At 48.1% G+C, this 23,757-nt stretch overlaps 1 protein-coding gene across 21 annotated transcripts in view; it reads left to right on the top strand.

Annotated features, from left to right (window-relative positions):
* Positions 1-23,757, top strand: part of DYSF (dysferlin) — a 202,106-nt gene that overhangs the window by 14,000 nt on the left and 164,349 nt on the right. For all 21 annotated transcript variants that reach the window (XM_028514757.2, XM_028514759.2, XM_028514753.2 and 18 more), the window contains exons 2-3: positions 9,082-9,137; positions 10,048-10,139. In XM_028514757.2, the coding sequence (XP_028370558.1) occupies positions 9,082-9,137; positions 10,048-10,139 (148 nt within the window). The remainder of the gene's footprint in view (positions 1-9,081; positions 9,138-10,047; positions 10,140-23,757) is intronic.

The following is a 23,757-nucleotide window of genomic DNA, read 5'->3' as shown; positions in this document are numbered from 1 at the left end:
CCTTCTTCAGGGAGACACCCGGGATTCCCCTGGCTATTATTACTCTTTCTCCTCTGGATGCGCAGCACCCAGCACACTCACCCCAGTCCGTCTGTGCTCAGGACTCAGCTCCACAACTTAGGACCCTGTGACTCCTTGAGAGCAGCAGCCTATTCTCAGCACTGGGCATCAGGATGCAGATAGGTGCTCTGCAGTGTTTGAGCTCTTTCTGGTCCAGCCTCTGGATATTGCGTATTCTGGGGCAGTGGTCTTCATGCTTTCCTGTGTGTGAGAATCCTCTGGAGAGTGTGGGTCCCATCCACAGAGGTTCTGATGCAGCAGATATAGGATAAGTGACCTGAAAATCAACACTGATCACCTACTATCAAGTAGTTTCATTTTGGAAACACACCTTGAGAGAAATTGATGTGAGATGTACTGAAAGGTGAAATTAACATGACACCCCCCTCCTTCCCAGGGGAAATTCATGCTGGAGTTTGGAGCTCAGCTGATGCTTAGAGAGAGAGGCTGTTAGAATTAGACCCCGAATTTACAGATCATCTAGACTAGGGTATCCAATCCTGGCTGCACATTAGAGTCATGGGGGAGCTTTAAAAAAATCCACTGCTTGTTTCTTTCTCTCTTGAAGCTAAATCTCTGGAGGACGGGTCCAGATATAGGTGTTTCTACACAATCTCCAAATACGTCGGATGTGCTATCAGGGTTGAAAACCCCTGAGCCCAACCCCTTCGTGGCACAGAGGGGTCTGTGGCCTGCTTGCAGAGAAGGCGGCCTGCGGTGTGCACTTGGCTCCCACCCATGGCCCCAAGTGCAAGGGCCTGGCTGGCCCCGCTTTCCATGCAGTTGTTCCCCTAGCATTCCAGCCTCGGATGTAATTTCAAGACCTGCCTCCCAAAATAGACTATGAGCTCTGGAAGGCCCAACACCGAGGGCACTTTTTTGGTTTCCTTGTCTCAGGGCTTTAGGGTAGAGATGATTTAGGGTGCAGTAGAATCCTTATCATTCCTTTGTTTTTGCCTTAATTAGTTAACTAAAACTACCATGAGTACCTGGGCTGTGGTAGATATTTTTGACTGATTGTCTTCATCAATGAGCAGCTCCCTGTCCTGTAGCTTTTAGTGATCTGTCCTTTCTTCTGCCCTGCCCATTTTCTGCCCTACAATGTGATTATTAATGTTCTCCATTCATGCATTTAGTTCATTAAACACATGTGTACTGAGTGTCCACTATGGGCTGAGGAAACATCTAAGAACAAAACCAGACCCCTGTTCCCTTGGAGAATTTCTACTGGCTCCCCTAGGCTCACTAACCAGAAAACAGAGTCATTACTGTCTCTTCTCTCTCCCTCATTCCTCCCCATGTCCCTTCAGCTCACTCTACCCCCTTTCTCCTCCCTCTGTCTCCTGGGTGGTCTCCAGACTTTGGGCAGGAGCCTGGGGAAATCTTGTAGAACTGCCTGAAGACTAAGACACACTTGAGGGGCAGACCTGACTCACCTGTGTGGGGAAGGTGGGCTGAGGGGGCACTGGATACTCTGAATCTTGCTTTTTAAACATTAGCAGTGACTTTAAAACATTGTAAGTAGCTTTCTGATTTCTTTTTTGTGAACATAGTGTGCACTCAGTGTATGAAAGGATATATTATAGAGGGGCATGAGGCAAAAGTAATGAGTGGCCCCAAATCCTGGCACTTTGAATTAATTTATTTATAATTTGACATATATCCTTGCAGATTTTTTTTCATTAAAAAAGGGCAATTTAAGTTGTGAAATTTAAGACCCAAATAAAGTACATAAAATAGACATGGATGCTTTAATGCGGGGATTCTCAGCTGGGGGTGACCTTGGTCCTTAGGGGACATGTGGCACTGTCTGAAGACACTTTGGGGGTGTGGGTGTGTGTGTGCACACACACGTGCTCTCTGCAATCACAGAGGGTGGAGGCCAGGGATGCTGCTGAACATCCCACCGCGCCCGGGACAGCAGCACCCCTCCTCCCAGAATGAATGCCCAGGCTTAAATGTTGCTAGGGCTGAAGTTGACAAGCCCTGCTTTAATGAACAAATCATGAAGGAAATGCCCATACATGTTGCCCAGGTCAAGAAATAGAGTCTTGATGGCCCCACCCTTCCACCAGAAGCCCCCAGAACCCTTGCCTTTTTTCTAGAGTAATCCCATCCCAGATATGTTTTTCTAATGTTTGTCAATTTACATTTTCACTCAACAATGAACCAGGGGCATTTTTCTATGTTGGTAAATATTCTTCTCCACACCTTTATAAATGTCTGAATAGTATTTTAATATATGAATGCACTATAATTCAGTTACTCAACACTTCAGTGTATGGACCAGACACCACTGCCACTATATCAACTGCTTGTTTCCTGGGAAGTGTGGGTTTTGTTAGGATTTAGAAAGATGGAGAAGGGGTGGCAGTCTCTGCGGGGGGAAAAAGGGCAGGGCTCCTGCTGGGAAGAGTGGGAAATAGGAGCTGCCCAGTTCTCGAGGTGCCCAGGCTTCAAAAAGCCTACCCTTTTTGGGGGTACATTTGTGCTGAGACATAAAGCAGACTTTCCTTCAACAGAAGCCAGGACAGTCTTTTCCCCTTTCAGTTGCCTCTGCTTTGGTTGTCTGCTGATTTTCTGAATTTCCATCACTTCCTTTGTCTGATGAGTAATCTAATGAAGTGTCCGGAGAGTGCCCAGAATGGAGCAAGTCCTCAATAAGTATGTGAGCATTATCTCCACACCCACTGAATGACAGCTCCCCATTCTTCTCCCCCAGCCCCTGGTAACCTCTATTCTACTTTCTATGTCTATGAATCTGACTGTTCTAGGTACCCCATGTAAGCTGAATCAAATGTTTGTCCTTTTGAATCAGAATTGCCTTCCTTTTTAAGGCTCGATTATATTCCACTGTATGTATATCCCACATTCTGTTTACACATTTATCTGTCTATGGGCCTTTGGACCTTGATGCCTTAGAGATGCAATGGGAAATGGACCAGTATTTCTCAGCCTTTTTTTAAACTCTCCTTTGACTGGCATGAGACACTTGCATGTTATAGACTGGTGTGCACCCTCAGAGAACACCCCTATGTCAGAGTTTGTCTTCTCTCTGACCCCACCAGCCCCAAAGACCCCACTGCCATCAGTGTTATGAAAACAAGCACTCTGTCTGCTTCCCAAATGTACTGAGACCTTATACCTGAGTTGGGGGGTAGAGGCTCTGTCCTGTCTTTGCTACTGGGGATTGCAGCTGGCTGGGCGCTCCCTTCCACACTGTAACCCTGGTGTGTGTCCAGGCCCTGTGGGGCTAACAAGCATCTTGGGCCATTGAAAGGTGTCCGTCCCAGAAGATGGGCCTAGGGCCTGGGCCACTGGTAGGTAGACTTTACCAGGTGGTGAGCAGAAGGACAGTGATGTGGCTCCTTATGCATGGCCATGGCCACATCTGACATTTAGGTACCAGTATATATGTGGGGCTCTTGCCAGTGGAGATTGCTCAGCCAGGTAGCCCCCAGTTATGGCTGAGGCAGGATGGCCTCCTCCTTACCTGTCTTTGAGGCCCTCCTCATTTTCCCCACCTCAGCCCACGGTCTTCAATGGAGCTGGCTTCAGTGGGGGACCAGGACGGCTTTCTGCATCATTCCTGTCACACACCTTGGCTCTTGGCACTCAAGGGTCAAGATGGAGATTTCTTTGTTCTCCAGTTCTCCTTGGACAATCTTCCTTTAAGGCAATGTTTTCAAACTTTTTGGACTGTTACATACAATAAGACTTATTTTACATTAAGGTATAGTACACATACATAAATAGATATGTGAAAATATAATAAAAAGTTTCAAGCAGTAGTACTTTTCTGACGAAAGATGTACTGATGTTTTCTTCTCTGGCCCATTCAGTCATTATAAAGACATATTGGACAACTCACTCAATTGACATCATGGCACTGTAGTGGGTCCCAGTGAGTAGTTTGGAAATCACCACCATGCAGCATTGGGAGACTCTGGTCTAGGAATCTGGTGTAGAGTTGTATGGGTAGAATTGTGTTGGCTTGGGGAAATAAGTGAGGAATTTCCATGGGGGACACATGGGTAGGTTTCTTCTTCTTTACTGGGTCTTTCAGTCTGGGGGAACACCCCCATGGCTTTGGGGTGATCCTCACAGATGCCTGTTGGCCCCCAATTCAGCAGAGCAATCTGGGGAGAGGACATAGTCCCCTCTCCTAAACCCTAGCATGAGCTGTGAGCTCTCCTTTATCTCTGAGTCTGTTAAATTACATGCACAAACCACATCTCTCATGGCCAAAATTAATTAGCAAGGACAGGACAGGTCTAAATTCATGGTAAGGAAGGAAGTATTTTCTTAACTGTTTCCTAATTAGCACTGGGCCTTCCCTTTCCTTGGCTTCTGCAGATCATGTGATTTTGCTGGGTTGATGTTTCATGTCTTTCCTGCTCCTCTTTGGGGCTGTAGTGCCCATCAGTGACCCCTCAGTGTCACCCAGAGGGTCCGAGGGTTGGCTCTTCCAACCAGGACTTGGTGAAACCTTACTGAGGGCCTTTGTTCTTGTCATCTTCAGGGACAGCAGGAAATGGAAAACGTTTAAAAGATATTTTGCACAGGGCTTGGCACACAGACACTGTTCAATTAGTGCTAGGCAGGAATACCAGGAAATGCATCCGACTGGACAACTCAAGAGAGGCTGCAGGCAGAATTTTCCATGTGACTCGTGTAGATCATAGGAAGTTGATAGAGGAGGGGAAATAGATGCTTAGATAGCATCTTATATCCTTTCAAAACCCTGTAAAGTAGGCACCCATGATTAATTTATTGCTGAGAGAATTAAGGAAGGCCTAGAGGTGTTAGAAGCCCTACCTATGGGCATACAGTAGTGCAGGGGTGTCAAACTCATTTTCATGGGGGACCGCCTCAGTCTCACAGTTGCCTTCAAAGGGCCAAATGTAGGGCTCCTTGCCCCTAGTTAAGGAGTAGTTACATTCTGAAAATTACATTTGACCCTTTGAAGGCAACTGTGAGGCTGATGTGGCCCCCGGTGAAAATGAGTTTGACGTACCTGCAGTAGTGGCTGTCATCTGAATGACTCCAAAGCCATGTGTCTAATGCCTGCTGGAGTCACACCATCATAGCCCACAAGGAGATTTAGAGTGGTTCAGCCAGGGAAGACCTGGACCAATTTTGAGAAGAGAACTATTGCCCCTCCCAGGACATGCCCCTGCTGTGCCTCCTTTCACACCCTCCACTCATTGATGCACAGCCATACTGTTAACGCAGTCTTATGGCTTTCTCTGAGAGCAGTGATTCCATCCTCTGGTGAGGAAGTGAACTTTGCAGCCAACTTGGGGGAGAAAAGGACCCATTCATCAGAGCCCAGGCACAGGGGACCTCGCTATATGCTACCGTAACTAACATGGTAAGGCATCATGTCTGCCTTCTGCAGTTCACAGTCCTGTTGGGAAGACAGACATAGAAGCACACAGTTATCCCACTGTCTGGTACATGTGGTCACAGCTTACAACCATCTCTGAGAAATTCAAGAGCGGCTTTTCAGAGGAGAAAACGAGCTGGGTAATGAAGAATCAGTAGTGGTTCATTCAGACTGGGGCACAGAGGAAAGGGGAGAGGAAGTAAACTTATATTTAATGAGTGTGTTGTGCGCTGGGCACCTCACTCACCCTATCTTGTCTAATTTTCATAACAACCCCATGAGGAGGCATTATCATGATCTTACTGATGAAGAAACAGGGGCTGAAATGTTGAATAGATTTCCTAAGAGGTTTTCAAATGCTGTACATGACCCCTGGGAAATCCCCAAGACTCTTTGAGCAGGACAGCAAGGTCAAAACTATTGTCACAATAAGACTAAGATGCTATGTGCCTTTTTCACTGGATTGACATCAGCAGTGAAAGCCATGGAAAGGTGACACGGTCGGTGCTTTAACACTTACGAAGGTCTTGGCACAAAATTGCACTTTTCTTCACCCTCATGTAGTTCTAGCTTTAAAAAAAAGCCAGTTTCATTGAAGAATATCCTCGATAAAGCAGTAGTTATCACTTTCATTACTCTCGATCCTCAAGGACGTGTGCTGGTAACAGTGTGTGTGTGAACTGGGAAGCACGGGCAGAGCACTTTGGCTGCACCCTGGAGGGTGGTCGCTGCAGGGAGAGCACTTGTGTGGTTGCCTGAATGCAAGCTAAGCTAGCCTTTTTTTTTTTTTTTTTCCTAAAATGCTGTTTTTAGTTGAAACAATGACTGAGAAACTGTAATTATTCAGACTAGGGCATTTGGCAGACATTTTCTTGAAAATGAGTGAGTGAGCCTGCCACTTCAAGCTGAATGTTGCCAATCATAAACTTTGAGCTTTCAGATAAAACTTGGAATTTTAGAAAACTGTGTCTTCCAGCTTCCCAATATTTAATAATTTTGCTGTTGAGATTGATGGTGGTATCAATAAATGTGATATTTTTCAGTTTTATATAATGGACTGTGTCAATGTTTAGAAGGTTTATATAACTCAATGAGCAAAAGTTTCCTGAATGACCAATTGCAAGGTGTCACAGAACCACATACATGGGCGAGAGATTCATTCAAACTGCAGACACCACAGTGGGCTCTAATGTAACAGAGTACAAAATGTTCATCGATCTGCTTCCAGATTTTACATGGCCACTCACCTTTAAGTTTAAGAAATACTCCTTGTTGAGTTTTGGTGTAGTATCAAAGGCTATCCACGAGTATATGAAAACTTATTCAAATATGCCGCTTTTTCCAACCATGTATCTGGTTGGATTTTCTTTATACATACTAACCAAAACAAGACATCTCAACATGTTGAATGCAGAACTAGATATGAAAAGCCAGCCAAGCATTTCAAAATGTAAACAATGTCACTCTTCTTTTTCCTTTGTTTAGGAAGTTATAGTTATTTTTCATAAAAATAGGTCACTTATGTTAACATATACTGGGCTTGTTATTCTTAATTTAAAATTAATTACTAAATGAATATTTTTAAATGCTCCAGTTTTAATTTCTAACATGGTAAACGTTGACAGATACAAAAGTTGACAAGCTATCTTAATAAAAACTCTTTGGGGTCCTCAATAATTTTTAAGGGTAATGCCCTGTGATCAGAATGTTTGAGAATCATTGCCCTAAGGTCTCACCCCTTCCCCCAAAAAGTGTTCTGTGGTGGTCTTTGGCATCCCAAAGTTCAGATTCTTTTCCCACATCACTGATGTGTCACAGGTGGTGAAGGGGGTTGGGCGTCATGCTCTCTCACTGGGGGAGGTTGATCAGAATTTCTTAGTCTCTGAAGGAACTTCCAAAGCTGAGCAACCATTTTCGACATAATTGTTTTGGAATCTACCAGGCCCTGCTCTGCCTCTCTCCCTCAGATGTTTCTTTCACCATGCTCTTCTTTTGTTCTCCCTTCCTCTATTGTTTCTCTCCTCCAAATTCTTCCCCAACCATTGCTTGTGTCCTTGACACCTCTTTGCTTTCCTCTCTTTTATGCTGTGAAATGTCTCAGATGGGTGTTGGCCTTCATGGAAACCAGCTATATTGCACTGACATTGCTCAGCTTCAGAGGAGGCCTCGGGGTCCTGGGGATGTTTCTGGAGTTTTGAGGGGCTTTCACAGTCCAGGCTCAGTAAAAGCTGGGCAGGCCAGTGGATACCAAAGGCTTCTCACTGGAGAGCCTTGCACAGGGGATGTGGAACTGCACGATTTTCCTCCCTCCCTCCCTCCCTCCCTTCCTCCCTCCCTCCCTCCCTTCCTTCCTTCCTTCCTTCCTTCCTTCCTTCCTCCTCACCTGAGGACATGCTCACTGGTTTTAGAGAGAGGGGAAGGGAGGGAGAGGGAGAGAAACACTGATGTGAGAAACATGGATCTACTGCCTCTCATACATGCCCTGACCAGGAAGTGCTCTGACTGGGGACTGAACCTGAGACCTAGGCAGGTGTCCTGACCAGGAATCAGACCCACAACATTTTGGTTTATTGGATGATGCTCCAATCATCTGAACCACATTGGCCAGGACAAACTGTGTGATCTTTAAGATCCAACTCACATATAAATTTTGTGTCTGAACATTTAAAATCATCCTTTTGAACACAGAATTATTTCTGTTCTGATGCTTAATGGAAGACTGGGATATGCTTAGCCTCTTTTGTGCCCCTCATCCACACCTTGTGTCCAAGGCTTCAAATAGACTCTTGTCTGTCCGCCCTCTGGGGCACTGTGGGTCTGGTCTCCGCCATCGTGGTGTCAGCTCTTCCTGTTGTCTGCCTCAGACTGTTCTGTATTGCCTGTCCCAGCTCCATGAACAGCTAGGATTGCCTTGGGACAGCCTGCTTCAGACAGACCCCTTCAAGGCCAGAGTGAGCGGGTTTAAAAAAAAAATTGACATAAAACTCACATTTTCCAAAATTCACCATTTGGACTACTTAAAAGTGGACAATTTAAATAGTTTTTAGTATATTCACAATTCTGTACAACCATCAGCACTATCTCATCCCAGACCATTTCATCATCCCCCAGAGAAACCTCATTAAGCACTTAGTCCCTGTTCCCATTCCCCTCGAGCCCCTGGAAACTGTTTATCTGTGGATTTGCTTATTCTGGACATTTCATGTAAATAGAATCATATAATATGCGGAGGTGGATGACTCTAAAAAGAAAATGGAATCTTTTCTATGAAGATTATTCATTCTTAGAGTCAGAAAAATTTATTGAGAAAGTCAGGAATAACAATAACAAACTCATTAAGGAGATTCAGTCTGGGTGTTTTCCGTTAAAAACATCCTTCTGATGGGGCTGCTCTTTCTGCATCCCAGAGGGGAGGGGGGAAGAAAGAGAGGGGGGAGGAGAGAGAGAGAGAGAGAGGAGTCCTGTGATGGGCGCAGGGCATTTATGCAGACTGCTGGGGGCCCCAGGGGAGCCTTGGCTTTGCGAGGTTTCCTTTGCTGGGCGAGCTGCAGCTCCTGTCTGAGGAGCTGCCCTAACTTGGTGGGGGTGCAGAGGTGGCGTAGTCTCTCACTCCCTTTCCGTGTGTCTCACAGGGGTGAAGAAGAGAACCAAGGTCATCAAGAACAACGTGAACCCTGTGTGGAATGAGGTATGCGGGTTTGCTCACCCTCCCCCTCTTCCTCTTTCTGCTGCCACTACCTCTGTAGGCACAAGTCAGGGGGCTCATGCAGAAAGGGGGCATTCTCAGGGGTATTGTCAGGGAGGGGAGGGGCTGGTGCTCTAGTGTGCCAACTAAATCCTCCTGGCATGTGGAACCTGGGAGGACGGCTGGTGGCCTGGCACACCAGGTCAACAGAGGCGTCTCCCCTGCGATGTGGGTGTGGCATGGGGAGGAGCAAGGTGTCTGTTTCCTCCAGCCCTGGTCAGCCAGGTAGAGGGCATTTAGGAGCTCTCCTGCCTGCTTTGTCTCTTTTACACAGGCGATTCTTCCTGCCCAAAGCTCACCTCTGTCCCATAGCTCTCGCAGATTCACCAGGACCTCCTCTGGCTCCTGCTGGCCCCCTGCCCTTAACCAGCTCCCTCCATGTGCTTTCCTGGATGCCTTGTGTGGATGAGGTTGGGATGCACAGTGGAGCCTTGGCTCTGAGGAAGGTCCTGGGGCGTCTGGCTGAGCCTCCCCAGTGTGGCAGTAACTCATGCTGCCCACCAGAGTGGTGCCTGGCTCTGGATAAGTACTTTGATCTTGGTCCCTGTGGACTCTGTAGGATCACTGGGCATTTCCCCAAGCTGTACTTCTAGGGCTGGTGATTGGTGGCACTGCATCAGGGTGGGGGTCATGGGAGTCTGGCCTACTCTTTTCTGCTGCTTCAGCCTTCTCTGTCACTCTGAAGCTCTGGAGCCCTGCCAATCATGTATTCCCTCATTTGCTCACTTATCCATCCACCCACCAGCCTCATTTATGGATGCCTGCTCAGTGCCCTTGGGGGACCAGAGTGAACCAGACAGTCTCTTCTCCTAGGGGGCCACAGGTTACAATGTCTTTTTTCCTTTTCTTCTAGGGCTTTGAGTGGGATCTCAAGGGCATCCCTCTGGACCAGAGCTCCGAGCTTCATGTGGTGGTCAAAGACCATGAGACGATGGGGAGGAACAGGTGAGGCGGGCAGGGGGTCTCTGTGGCCTGCAGGGACAGGTAAGGTCATGGTGAACATATATTCCAGAGCATGGGTCCCAGAGAGCTGATGTTTCAACTCAGCATTTACTGAGCACCTGCCTCTCCTGGGCCCGGCCCAGTGGTGGATGTTGGGGAGTGGCCTGGCTGCAGCCTCAAAAACCTAGCCATGTGTCAATCTGAGAGCCGCCTAGGCTGCAGGGAAGGGAGGTGGGCTAGAATCAGGTGTGCGTTTGTTTGCATAGACAGCCTCTGCCCTAGGGGGTGGGGAGGAGAAGAAGCCCGTATCCTGTGTCAGCCTGGGTGCCTGGGCGTGGCCCCTTCTCCTCGCCCTGCCCACACCGGTGAGGGCAGCGGCACACTGCAGAAGGCAGGCAGGCCACCAGCAGGGAGCTCTCAAGGAAGGCTTCATGGAAGAGGTGGGCCTTGAGGGGAGATTTGTGGTTTGGAAGTTGGAACAGGAATAATGGTTTCCACTGACTGCACACCTCCCTGCGGTAAAGTTTTCTATTGTTATTTCCCATAGTGGCGGGGAGGGTTTCTAGACTAGCAGGAGCAAAATTGTGGTGGCGTGGCAAAAGTGGGTTCTTTAGGCTGTCCATGAGTCCTTTTCCTTGTCATTGAACTCCTAGGTCTTGTATGTGCTGCTGGTAGGAGTGGGGGTGGGTAGGACCAACCGAGTGTGCAGATGGATGTTATTTGTTCCCTGTTGGTTGTGGGGTAGTGTGACCTGGGAGTGAGGCTGCACAGCCTTCAGGTCAGGGGTTCAGCAGTCCCTGCTGGGCGTGGTGGGGTGCAGCTGCAGCTGTGTTAGGTGCTGCGGGGGGGTGGGTGGGGGACTCATGCTCTTGGTACAATTTACTGAGGTCTGGGCATAAGGATCAGGCATGATGGCCTTGCTGTTTAGTGACCTGCTCACAGGGGTGTCTTTGTTTGGGAACTGGGTCAGCGCTGCCTGAGTCCTGGGACGCCTGGCTGTGTTTGCTACCTTGGGGTGGGAGAGGAGAGAGACGGCAAGCGGGAGGATTCAGAGACCTGGGGAAGGTTGACAAGGGTCTCAGGCTGCAAAACACCTGGAGAGTTGAAACTGTGTAAAGCTTGGAAGAAAAGCCTGACTGCCACTGTTTCTCTGTGTGTCTGCTGGTTGTGTGTACAGGGGGTGGTGTTTGTGGGAGTGGGGGGGACTTCTACTGGGTCCTTCAAAGGTGGGGCTGCAAGGTGTGGGGGCCCAGGACCTGAGAAGCCCCATCCTGCACAGTAGGCAGGGGCTTGAATCAGTTCACACCAAACTATCCCAACACAGGCAAACATTTTGTAGAAAACACAGCAGCTTCTAAAAGGCAAGAATGATGGACCTGCGGGTGAGGAAGGGAGTGGTGCTGAGCACTGGGTGGTCCTGGAAGGCTTCCTGGAGGAAGACCACTCAGTCTGACTTAGAGGCTGGGGTAGGCTTTAGAGTGGTGAGGAAGGGAGGGCATTCCAGTGTCTGAGTATGGAGGGCATCCAGGCTAAGGCCTTATAGGTAGGACTAAGTCACGAGACATGTGAGTCCAGTGAGAAGGGAGCGGTGGGTCCAGATTGATAGGGGCCTCCAATACCAGGCTGAGGATAGTATTGGCAAAACCATAACAGCTGATGTTTATTGAGAGCTAGCTGAGTGGCCCTGTGCTGAACCTCTCTATACAAGATCTTTTTAAGTCAGTTACGTACTACTATTGATGTTATAATTGTCAGCATTACAGATGGGGAAACTGAAGCCCTGAGAGACTGGGTAGTTTTCTGAAAGGCTAGTGGTAGCAGAGCTGTGATTAGAGGGCTCATTTGCAACAGGTTCATAATCAGTGCACCTCTCAGAGGCTGCTGGAAGCCCTGGATGGGGACAGAACCTCCTAGAGAGTTCAGTTCCCTGGTGAGGCTGGCATGGAGTGGGAGAACTCAGCGAAGCAAAGGCAGGACATTCTGGTCACTGCAGGGCATGCAGAGGAAATGCACATTTCATTTTCATGATTAGATTTAGCATTTTACAGACGCTGTGGGGAGATTTCTAAGACTATGAAGGCAGCATAAGATCAGGAGCCATGAACATATGTGTGACTGTTCAAGGGCCAGGGTGGTCATCAGGATGACACCAGGCCAGTGCCACACCTGGGCTGTCCTGGCTCTGTGGATCAGAGGTCACATTAGGGGCCAGTCTGCATTGCACCTTGGAGCCCCCTGGTTGGCCCCTGTGGTCGTCCTCCTGGAGGGAAGCTAGCTCTTAGAATACTCGTTCCCATGTGACTAGTTCACTGCAGGGCCAGTGTGCTTAATCAGTTCCTCAAACACCAATTTGCAAAAGAGCAAATTCACATAAGTTCCCAGTTTACCAGAAAATGCCTTCTGATAATCATTTGAATGTAATTTTTGAGTTTTGCAACCATATCTCAATTTTGCTTTCTAGCAATTAAAAATTAAATAGTAACTAAACCAAGTTTAAATATAAACTTACATTCATAAGTATGTGAGGAACTTCAGAGGTTGCCCAGACAACACTGTCGCATGTGGAAATGACAGAATTCTGGCTTCATTGTAGGAGCCATGGGGGTATGCAGCCCTGACAGCAGTTTGCCTGAATGTCCAGCCTGCTGGAGCGGCGGGCGGGAAGCAGGCTGCTCACCTGCAAGGTGGCTCCAAGGCCTCCGTGGTCAGACCTCACAGTACTTTCCCTTACATGTGAAATGCGAGAAAAGAACACGAGATTAAAAATTCTGAAGCTACAAAAGTAAGAAACATACCAGAAAGTAACAAGAGTAACCCCATGACATTTTTCATTTTGAAAGAGAAGAGGGGAAGAAATTCAGTGAATTCAGTTCAATGAACATTGTAAATAGAACACCTACTCACTACCCTCCCATTGTCATTGGTCAGGAAGCAAACAGGGAACTAACAGGCGCAACCGTGATGGTTGTCATCTGATTGTGCTCGGGGTTTCAGTGTGGTCCCCTGGCATTAGCATGGGGCAACCCCCTTCACTGCCCGGAGCTTTGGTGTGTGTCCTGTGTGGTTGTGGCTGGTCCTCCTGGGGTCTTCTTCCAAGCAGGCAGGCCATGCGTTGCCGTCTACTGTCACTCATTCCTGCAGTCTCCCTCTGTCTGGCCTTGTCTCCCTCTTCCTCCCTCCCTCCTCTGCCTCTGTCGGTTTCTAGAGTTCCCCTCAATGCCTCGCTTATTCTTGAGTCTTAGTCTCTTGCTTTGCTTCTTTTCCTTTCCCGCTGCCCTTTCCTTTTAGTCTTTCTCTCCACTGAGCCTCCCCCACCTCTACTCTCCTGTCTTTCTCCATGGCTTTGGGGGCATTTGATGCTTCTGTGTTTCCCCTGACAGCTGGTGGCAGTTTTGGGTGACCTAATTGCACCATATTGGTCTGCTGGCCTATAGTGCGACCTTGGGAAATCTTGGGAGGGGAATCTCAGGCTGGGAACTGCCTCCTGGCTGCTCAGCACCCCATCTGCCCAAAGCCTGAGGGACCCCAGAGCCAACTGAAGGGGGTGAATAAACTTTGTGTTGATAAAATCTGGTTTGAAATGCACATAAAAGGAAGCTCTACTCCCTACGGAAGGGAGACGCTCATTGCAAACCCAGCTGGAGGTCCTGGACTCCTGTTCCAGGCTGCACTGAACAACTCACTTCCTGTTTACTCTGGGCTTCTCGGAGAGACGACACTGGAGGGGATGTGACCCTGATCCCGACCAGCTGTTTTGACCCCTGGGATATTCAGCCCAGAGGTTCGTAATCCAGCTACACCATATCATCCCTAGCAGCTTTTATAGACACCGCTGTCGGGTCCCCTCACCTCCCAGCCCCGGGAGGTTCTGATTTAATCTATTGGGGGTGGGGCTTGTGCATCATTACAAATTCCCAGGCGTCAGCTGTTTCTACTGTGCAGCCTGGGGTGGGACCACTCACCTCAACTCCAGACCAGTGCTGCCCCATGGAACTTTCTGAGATGATGGAACTCTTCTGTGCTGGCTAATGGAACTGGGGAACTGTCACCAGATGCGGACCAGGCCCACAGTGGTCTGCCTCAGGCCAGCCAGGAGTATGTGGGCTCTTGACTTCTTGTGAGAAAGATTTCACAGCAGGAGTCTACGTGATTTTGAGAGTACATTTGTTAAGGCTGGGAACAGTGAAACAAAGGAAGGACAGGGTAGAAGAAGCCAGAGGAGAGAGAGTAGGAGGTGCTCTGCTTTGCTTCCCTAGAAACGTTATAGGAGAGAGGTGAGCCGAGGCGGGGCTGCTGTCAGCTCCCTGGGGAGTGAGAGGAAGGGAGACAGGCTCAGGGATTGAGGAAGCCCAGTGTGAGCTGCCGCTGTCTGCTGCTCCCCTGGTTCCAAGTCTTGTGCGGACCCTTAGAGTTCAGAAGGAAAGTAAAAAGTCCATGCCAGAGAACGGGCATGGGCGTGCTGCAGAGCCAGCTGTGCCTGGTCTTTGTCTTGAGGGTTTTTATCTCTCTTCTGCCAGTGAGAATCTTAGGGGAGGGTTTAGGCAGAATATTCATCAGCTTTCCAGAGGTGTTTTTAAAATGCTGATGCATCAAAAGGAGTGTATGGGGGAGTGTGGGATTATTCTTTGGTCTGCTTTACTGTTTTACTTTTATCTTGGGTCTGTCTGGGTCTAATCTGGTTTTTGTTATTTGTTCCACTGACTTCATCCGTCCTTGGGTTTGGCTGGTACAAATGGCATTAACTGGGTCTCTGTCCTCTATCTCCTCGACCAGAGTGATTTAAACTATTTACTCTCTAGTCAGGGAGGAGCGGTGCAAACCATTTGTTTTCGAGTGTCCTCGGTCAGGGGAGAGAAGGCCTGGCGGTTTTCACCAGCTGGTTGTAAACTGCTCGGCCTTATTTAATGATTTAGTCTCAGTTTCCCCATTTTACTCACCAGGGAATTTTCCTAGCTTCTTACTCTCCTGTCTCATTACTGAATCTTAAATTTTATTTAACTTTAATGAATTTAAATGTAAGTAGCTAGTGTGTGTGGCGGCTCTGTGTTGGACAGTGCAGCTCTAGATTTTTAGAACAGTGTTCCAAATCCTGGCTGCAGGTTAGAATGACCTGGAAGCTTTAAAATTTTTTTAAACTTATTGATTCTAGAGAGAAAGAGGAAGGGGAGGGAGGGGAGAGAGAGAGAGAGGAACATTGATTTGTTGTTCCACTTATTGATGCATTCGTTGGTTGATTGCTGTTATGCACCCTGACCGGAGATCAAACCTGCAACCTTGGTGTATCAGGACGACGCTGTAACCAACTGACCTACCCGGCCAGGGCATGACCTGGAAGCTTTAAAGAGATCAGTGTCTGAGCTCTGCACTAAACTGATTAAAGGATGCACTGGAGTGGGGTGCAGGCGTGGGCTCTTCTGGTCGCTACCCAGGGGAGGCCAGCGGGCACCAGAGTCGAGCACCCACTGCCTTACAGCAATGCTGGCACTTCTGCAAGGCCTTGCTTTCCATTTTCCCATGGATTAGCTAAGGAGTAAATATAATGTGTTACTCTGGTGATTTAGTGGAAATGATCTCTAGACAATAACCAAGGTTACAACTACACATGGTAAAATTGTTAAGGCAATGAAAACTGACAGAAGAATCTTGTCGGCAACTGTAAATATTGACCTGGAAAAATGGAATTTGATAGAAATAATTCCACAAAAAACCCAACCCTCAAAATGAAAGGGAGCTATATTTGATAAAGCAAAGCCTGATATGAACAAAAAAATGAAATAAATCTTTGAGCTAAATTTTTGTTGGGAAATTTAAATAGAAAACAAGAGTTATCAGTGATAATAATTTTGGTAAAATAAAAATGAAGATTTTTTTAAAAAGGAAAATTTAATTGAATTGTTTAGAAAATGTGTCAACAAATTAAATGAGCTTCATTTGTTCTGGAAAATGCATTCCCAGTGGAAATTAATTAATGTAAGTGTATTCGTGATTTAAATGTTTGGTAAATTGTGAATGTGAAAGCAGAAGCCTCCATGGGGTCCAAACACCCACCTGCCAAAGCACCAGGGTCAAAATGGTGCTCACCTCAGCTGCAGCAGCTCAATGGCCCAGGTCTACAGGGCCTGGGGTAGGGTGGGCAGCTTCAACAAAGAAACATACAGGATGCCCAGTGGAGTTTGAATGGCCCCACATTGCACGGGACATGCTTATATCGAGAAGTAATCCATTGTTTACCTGGAATGTGAACTTCCCAGGGACTCCTGTATTTGAGCTTTCAAGCGAACCCCCGGCTGACTGTGCACCCAGCCCCCTTTAATCAAGAAGTGTGGAAGGAGACCTAGCTTTACACCGAGGAACAGTTAGGAGGCACTTGCTGCCTTTAAAGAGGCTTTCCTTTAGGCATTCATGATAGTGTTTTCTCTGGAATAGCGTGAGCCACTCGCAGCCTCTTAGTGACCTGGTGGCACTATAGAGAGGGGCATGGAGGGGTTTCTCGCCCAGCGCAGAGCCTCCTTGCCTGCCTCACCTCCCCCGTGGTCTGTGGTGGCCCTCATGGGCAGCGCTGGCTGGGGCCCCAGCAGGCAGCTCGGGAACCTCCTTCTCCTTCCTCTTGCGGCTGCTCTGCCTCACACCTCACACTGGGCTTCATGAGCTGGTCCAGGGGCATGAGCGTGGACTTCGGCAAAAGCTAGGGTGCAGTCTCAACAGCTGTGTGGCCTTGAGCAGGCAGTCTCACCGCCCTGAGCCTGTTTCTTCCTCTGTAGGGAGTACCAAACCAAACGCTAAAGCACATCCCAGGGACTGGCCACAAGGGGTTGCTCAATAAACTGCGGTTCCTTCTGGCACATCCCCTTTTCCTTAGCTCTCTCATTGCCCTCCTGTTCACCCCTGTTGTTTCGAGTCCCACTGATGCAGTGCTTTCCTGTCAAAGGCTGTTCTCCTCCAGCTCTGGTTTGAAAAAGGACTAATTCATACTGAAGCGTTGGTGGCAGCTCATGGCTTAAGCTCCTCTTGGGAACCTGGGGGATGCTGCTTAGACTAATCAGGGAATGCTAATGGTGAATGGCAGGCACCACAGCAGGTTATCAGCAAATATTTTGAGTGGTGGGTCTTCCTGACACAGGTGACTGTTTCCTGTTGGGCTGTCTCTGAGTCTGGAGTAGGCCTCGGTGCCCCCAGGGAAAAGCTGGGGGTGTCCTGGTGCCTCCTGGGACCCTGGGCTTAATCCATTGGGGGAATGTGGGCATTTCTGGGAAGGAGCTGAATATGAATGAGTCGTAGTACTTTTAACAGAGGGCTCCCGTACAAGAATGCCTGGGTGGTGATGGAGGCACCTGTGGGGGGCGGGTGGGGCCAGTCAGCGCCTGTCCTCCACACCGGGAGTGTGTGTTGTGGTGGCACACTTGGTCTCAGTCCCCCAGGCTGCCCACCGGAGCTGAGCAGGCAGCAGTAGTGGCACGAGGAAGAAGGTCGGAGGCTCCTCTCAGGGACCCCACTCTCAGCAGTGAGTCTCATCTTGGCACTGTCTGTGGCTTGGACCTCTCTGAACCTCTGCTGCCTCATCAGGACAAGGGCAATAACGGTGCCTACCTGGCAAGGCTGTTGCAAAGTTTAAATGAGATAATGCACGGATTTCGAGTGCCTACTCAGTGGCTTGGCACACTGACGGTGTTCAGTGTGTGGGAACTGCTGCTAGTAGCAGGGTCTACAGAGACGCACAGACGCACACCACAGCGTTGTGTGAATATCACACGACGCCCATGCCCCATGTGGGCACACGGCTGTACCCGAGTGTGCACCAACATACTGCATTCACTTATGCACACACATTATTTTATTTTAAAAAGACAAAAAGCTCACATAAGTTAAAAATTATACACATTTTTATAGGCACAAATAAGCTCCATTCTTAAAAAGTTATAAAGGAAAAATACAAGTTCTCCCCCCATCTTCCCTTTCCCTCCAGTGGTGTCTCTTGCTGACACTTTGGTTCATATCCACCTCGACTTTTCCTCGGCACATGCAAGCATCTGTTTATACGCATGGGCATGCGTTCACTGCCACAGAAATGCAACCACACTCTGCCTGCTGGTCTGCACCTTGGTTTTCGTCACTTCGTCGTGAGCCCTGCCCCTTGGTGTGCGCTGATCCACCTTTCACGCGGCTGTTCTGTGCATCTCACAGCGCGGATGCCCCACACTCCGTCCCTGAGGAGCGCCCCTCTCCACTGCTATTTAATTTCCTCCCAACTTCTTGCTCTTGAATGATTATCTACTGGGCATCTTCATTCAAATGTTTCTGTCCTTAAACTATTTTTTCTTTCAGATAGGTCCTTAGAAGTGGGATTACCAGGTCAAAGGGTGGGAGCACGAAATGTTTCCATAGATTCTACTGGATTACTTTGGAAAATGCTGTCCTAATTTGTGTTCTACCAACACAGTCAGAAAAGTGCCTGCTGATTTTTTATTTTTAACCATGGGGAAAAATGCTTATCTTATAATTGGTGTTTCCTTGACTCCTTGTGAAGTGGGGTATCTTTTCATGTGTTTATTGCCCATTTGTATTTCTTTTTCTGCTACTTTCCTACCCTTATATTGTGAGCAACTTGCCTTTTTCTTAGTAATGCAGAGTGGTTTGTATATTGAGCCCTCAGTCTGTTTTATGTGTGGACGGTATTTTCTTCCCCCCTGTCATCTGCCATTTGCTTGTCACAGTGTGAATGCACACAGGCGTGTGCACTCAGACATTTAAAAAGGCAGAGAGGTGGTGTGTGTTGCTAGAAGTTGGGGGAAGTAGTCCCAAGCTCGGCCCCTGGATTCCGGCACGCAGGTTGGCGGCCCCCCTTTCTGGAGTCTGGGCAGGCTCTTCGGGGCAGGAGTATTTACAGCTCACTGTCCCATTGTTCTCTGCCTGCATGGAAGTGCTGGTCTGGTCCTCATTTCCCAAGGATTTTTATAACTATATTTTGTCCTGGATTCTATCCAGGGTATCCGTGGCTTTCAGAATAGTATTTTTTTTTTGTCTTTCTCTGGATTGAAGTGGAAAACTATTTAGAGTTACCCTTGGGCAGCCCCAGGAAATCAGATATTGGTGGGAAGGCTGCCAGAGGCCAGGAGGGCTCAGGGCGGGAATGTCCGGCTGTCCCTCACTTCCTGCCCCTGGTGGCCAGGCACGCACGGTTGAGGGCTGAGGGGATCATGGGCGCCCCCTTACCCCCTGAATGCGTGTGCATGCGTACGTGTGTGTGCGAGTGAGTGTTTGGCTAGGACAGGGGCTCTCTGACTTTCCTGTCACACCTGACACATTGACTCTAACGAGAGGAGGGTACAGCTGAGCCAGTGATGAATGTGTCTACATATTTTTAGTCAGTATGTCTTTAGAGGAAAGGAGAGAGTTACCTACAAAGCAGTTCCCATCAGACTGTCAGCTGATTTCTCAAAAGAGAAATCCTGCAGGCAAGAAGGGGTGGAAAGAAGTATTCCAAGTCATGAAAGACAAGGACCTACGTCCAAGATTACTCTGTCCAACAAAGCTATCATTTAGAATGGAAGGGCAATAAAGTGCTTCTCAGATAAGGTCAAGTTAAAGAAGTTCATCATCACCAAGCCCTTATTATATGAAATGTTAAAGGGACTTGTCTAAGAAAAAGAAGTTGATCAAAATTATGAACAGTAAATTGACAACAAACTCACAACTACCAACAATTGAACCTAAAAAACAAAAACAAAACAAAACTAAGCAAACAACTAGAATAGGAACAGAATCACAGAAATAGAGATCACATGGAGGGTTATCAGTGGCGGGGGCAGAATGGGAAAAAACATACAGGAAATAAGAAACATAAACAGTAGGTACAAAATAGACAGGGAAGAGGGGTTAAGAGCAGTATAGGAAATGGAGAAGCCAAAGAACTTACATGTACAACCCATGGACATGAACTAAGGGGGGGATGTGGGTGGGGGGGAGTGTGCAGGGTGGAGGGGGATAAAGTAGAGAAAAAATGGGACAACTGTAATAACATAATAAAGAAAATATACTTAAAAACACCCACATAAAAGATAAAGAATGAGAAACTGACATGGAAAACCTTCTGGAGCTTTTTTAGGCAATAATTTTGAAATTATAGAAAAGTTGTAGATAGGACAAAAAACATCTGTATACTGTTCACGCAGATTCATTTATTAAAAGTTTATCCATTTGCTTTACAATGTTCTCTCTCCAACACCCTGACTCCTTCCTTCCTCCTCCCTCCCTTTCTTTGCCTCTCCTACTTGAAGGTAAGTTATATTCATCATGGCCCTTTATCCCCAAATACTTCAGTGTATGTTTCCTAAGAATAAGGACATTATTTTACATAATTAAATACAGTTACCAACTTCAGTACATTTAACATGGTTGCCATACTTCTATCTAATTTACTGTTTGTATCAATTGACCAAGTAATGTCTTTTAGCGATTTCCCCTCCTCTCCCCCCAGTACAGGGTCCAGTCTAGACTCCCATATTAATTTTGCCATTGTGTTTCTGTGGCCTCCTTTAATCTTGGATATTTCTGCAGCCGTTGTCTATCATGACAATTCACATTTTAAAATAATACAGTTCCCCAGTTTTAAAAACTGGACTGTCTTTTATGAGGAGTTTGTCAGATGTTTTTCTCATAATTTGGCCAGAGCTAATCCTGGCCAGAACACGTCGTAGGCGAGTTGTGTGACCCTCTCAGGATCTGGGGCCACGTGGTGTTACTCATTGGTGATCCTCATTTCAGTCACCTGTTAAGGTGTTGTCTGATTTTTCCTCCGTACATTTCCTGTGATCCGCCTCCCCCACTCCTTGAAGTCTAAGAGCCTCCCCCTCAGCAGATGTGACGACTCATGGTCACCAGGCCAGGAGCCTCATCTCCTCCCTCCTGGAAGGGCAGGGCTGGAGTCACAGAGAATCCCATTTCGGGCCTGGGTTCTTCTGCCAGAAAGTTCTTCTTTCCATGGAGTCACAGTCTTTCTCTCTAAGATTTCGAGGATCTCATTTTTATTCTACCAGCAGGAATGACCAAAAATTAATCTAACTTCTTCTATGTGACACCGTTTCAAGTCACGATCTAACGTGGCTCTCACAGTGACCGGTGGGACAGGTGTGTGCAGAGAGGGATGGGAAGGCGGGGAGTGGGGCTGGGAGGGAGGGAGCCGCCCCTGATCAAGCCCCGTCTATGCTGCAGGCACCCACAGGGCGTTAGGTAAGTCGACTTCGATTTTGCGAGAATCCTCTGAAGTGTGCACTCTTCTCCTGAAGCTCCGGCAGTGCAGGGGGTTGTGCATTTTGCTCAGCCAGTACCCCCAGTCCCTGCAACAGTGCCTGACCCATGGTGGGCACTGACTACATATTTTCCAAATGCATAGACGACTTTTAGAGATGAGGAAACAGGCTCAGAGAGGGCATATAACTTGTGCCCAGCCACCCAGCTGTCAAGAGGCAGAGCTGGGTTTTCAACTCAGGTAGGAAGACTTGAAAACTCTTATTCTTAAGCTCTCAATGCTGAGTATTTATTTTTGTAAGATAGTTGAGAGGAAGAATGTTTCTGAAATGTTGCTCAAGTTTGAAAGGTACCATTTGAAAATGTTGGGGGTGACCCTACATGGGAAGAGAATGGTTGCCTGCCTGCCACTGGGGTGTCCTGTGAACCCAACAGAGCAGGAGCTGTGTGTCACCTCCTTGGGGTGCTGGGGGAGGGGGCTCGTCTTACAGTCACTTCTTTCTCTGATGTCAGTGGGAGCTGCACCCACATCTCTCATCTTCTGGCTCCTTGACATGGCCCCCAGCGCCTGGGGCTGTTGTCCGCTCTGGGCTCCCACACCCTTCGTGCTTCTGCGCACAGCACCACGGCGCAGGCGGAGGCTGTGGGTCCCCTGCTGCCATGGACGCCACTCTCGGTGGAAGGACCACCCTCTCTGGGTCCCCGGGCAGGGTTGCCTTTCTCTCTGGCTGGTCTCTCCAGGTGTTTCCGCCAGCTGCCATCCCGCCGGGTCTATAACGGACCCTTCCCTTCCCCCTCTGCTCCCTCTCCTTGGGGCCCAGCCTTCAAGGTCACCCCCTGAAAACTCGGGTGCACAGTGTGGATGCCTAGACCTCCCAACCTCCTTGTCATGTGAGAGCTTAGCCCATCTACAGAGGACAATTGCTGAGCTTTAAACAATGACTATTAACCTCTAATCTTCCCAACAGAGGATCAGCAGGCTTGTGACTTAAAATGTAGGTCTTGTTATTTTTTGGCTTTGGTGAGGCCAACAGATTAGGAGACGACTGCCTTTGACAGGAGGGTTGGTGACTTGCTCACAAGTCCCAAGAGGAGGGGACCGGCCACACCACGCAAGGCTACTCGGGAGGCACCCATGTCTGTCTGGAGGCGGGGGGCGTGCGTGAGGGAAAGTGTGGGCAAGAGCCTTTACTGTGGTTTCCCTGGGAAAGAACATGCCAGGCAGGGGTGGGGGGTGGGGGTTGAGAATGGGCCAGTTTGATTACCTGTGGCAGGTTTGGGGTGCAGCAGGGGTCTGGAGCTGTGTAGAAGATGGCCCTGGGTGACCAGGGGAGGGGAATCGTGCCCTGGAGTGTGAGAGCCCACAGTGGTGGGGTGTGGGCTCTGGACTGGCTGGTTTGCAGGAGGAAGTTGCACTTGCTGGTGCATCTTTTACTGTGTCTAGAAACTAGCTCACCCTGGGAGGGGCAGTCCCTTCAGGGTCAGCAGGCCCCGGACGTCAGAGCATCAAAGCACAGAAATAAGATGGCATGACTACTACAGTTAAGAATTTGATTTTTAAAAAGGTTGAACAAGATCAAATTTATAGGCTGGGTCCCCTTTCTATGGGTAAAGCAAACCAAGTGCCTTTCTGTTTCTTTCGGGTCGTGCTCATGCGGCTCCGAGGTGCCCCGCCGCTCTGGCGGGGGCACACGGCAAAGCCTTTGGAGTCAGGCTCTGCCTGTGCCTTGGGTGAGGTCAGGCAGGCTAAATGCCATTCGGGGGTCCCAGGTCCTCCTCTGTGTGGTGGGCCGACCTGTAACAGTGCCCATCCCACAGGTCAGTGTCGGATTAGGTCATCAGTGAGCGTAAGGTGCTGGGCGCTGTACCCCATACACGCTCTGTGGGGCTGGGTGGAGTTACTACTAGGAGCAGCTCCCTGAGGTGAGGACTGTGTATTGCTGGGTGTGCTAAGTAAATGTTGTTGGATGGATAAATTATCAGATTTTAAAAGAGTTGTATGTTTTTAAATTTAATTTTTGAGTTGGTAAAAATTTTTTGTTACAAAAACAAAAACTGTAAGAAAAAAACGCAGCAAAAGTTCTCCTTGTCACCTTTGTCTCCCATCTGCCCAGCTCTCCCTTGTCCTCCATCGGTACCACTGTCCTTAGTTTCTTACTCATCATTCCAGAATTCTTATATTATGGCTTAATCACCAATACAGACTCTGCTCCCTTATTTTTTATACAATAGGTAGCATATTTATTTTCTGAATAGGTTTCTTTTTTTTTGGTATTGTGGGAAAATACACATAACAGTGATCATCTTAACTTTTTTTTTTTTTAACCCTTACCCAGTGACATGCCTATTGATTTTAGAGACAGGGGAAGGGAGGGAG

The sequence above is a fragment of the Phyllostomus discolor genome, chromosome 6 (genome assembly GCF_004126475.2).
Source record: "Phyllostomus discolor isolate MPI-MPIP mPhyDis1 chromosome 6, mPhyDis1.pri.v3, whole genome shotgun sequence".
Taxonomy (NCBI): Eukaryota; Metazoa; Chordata; class Mammalia; order Chiroptera; family Phyllostomidae; genus Phyllostomus; species Phyllostomus discolor.
Note: the sequence above shows the minus strand (reverse complement) of the source record. Positions and strands in the feature narration are given on the sequence as shown.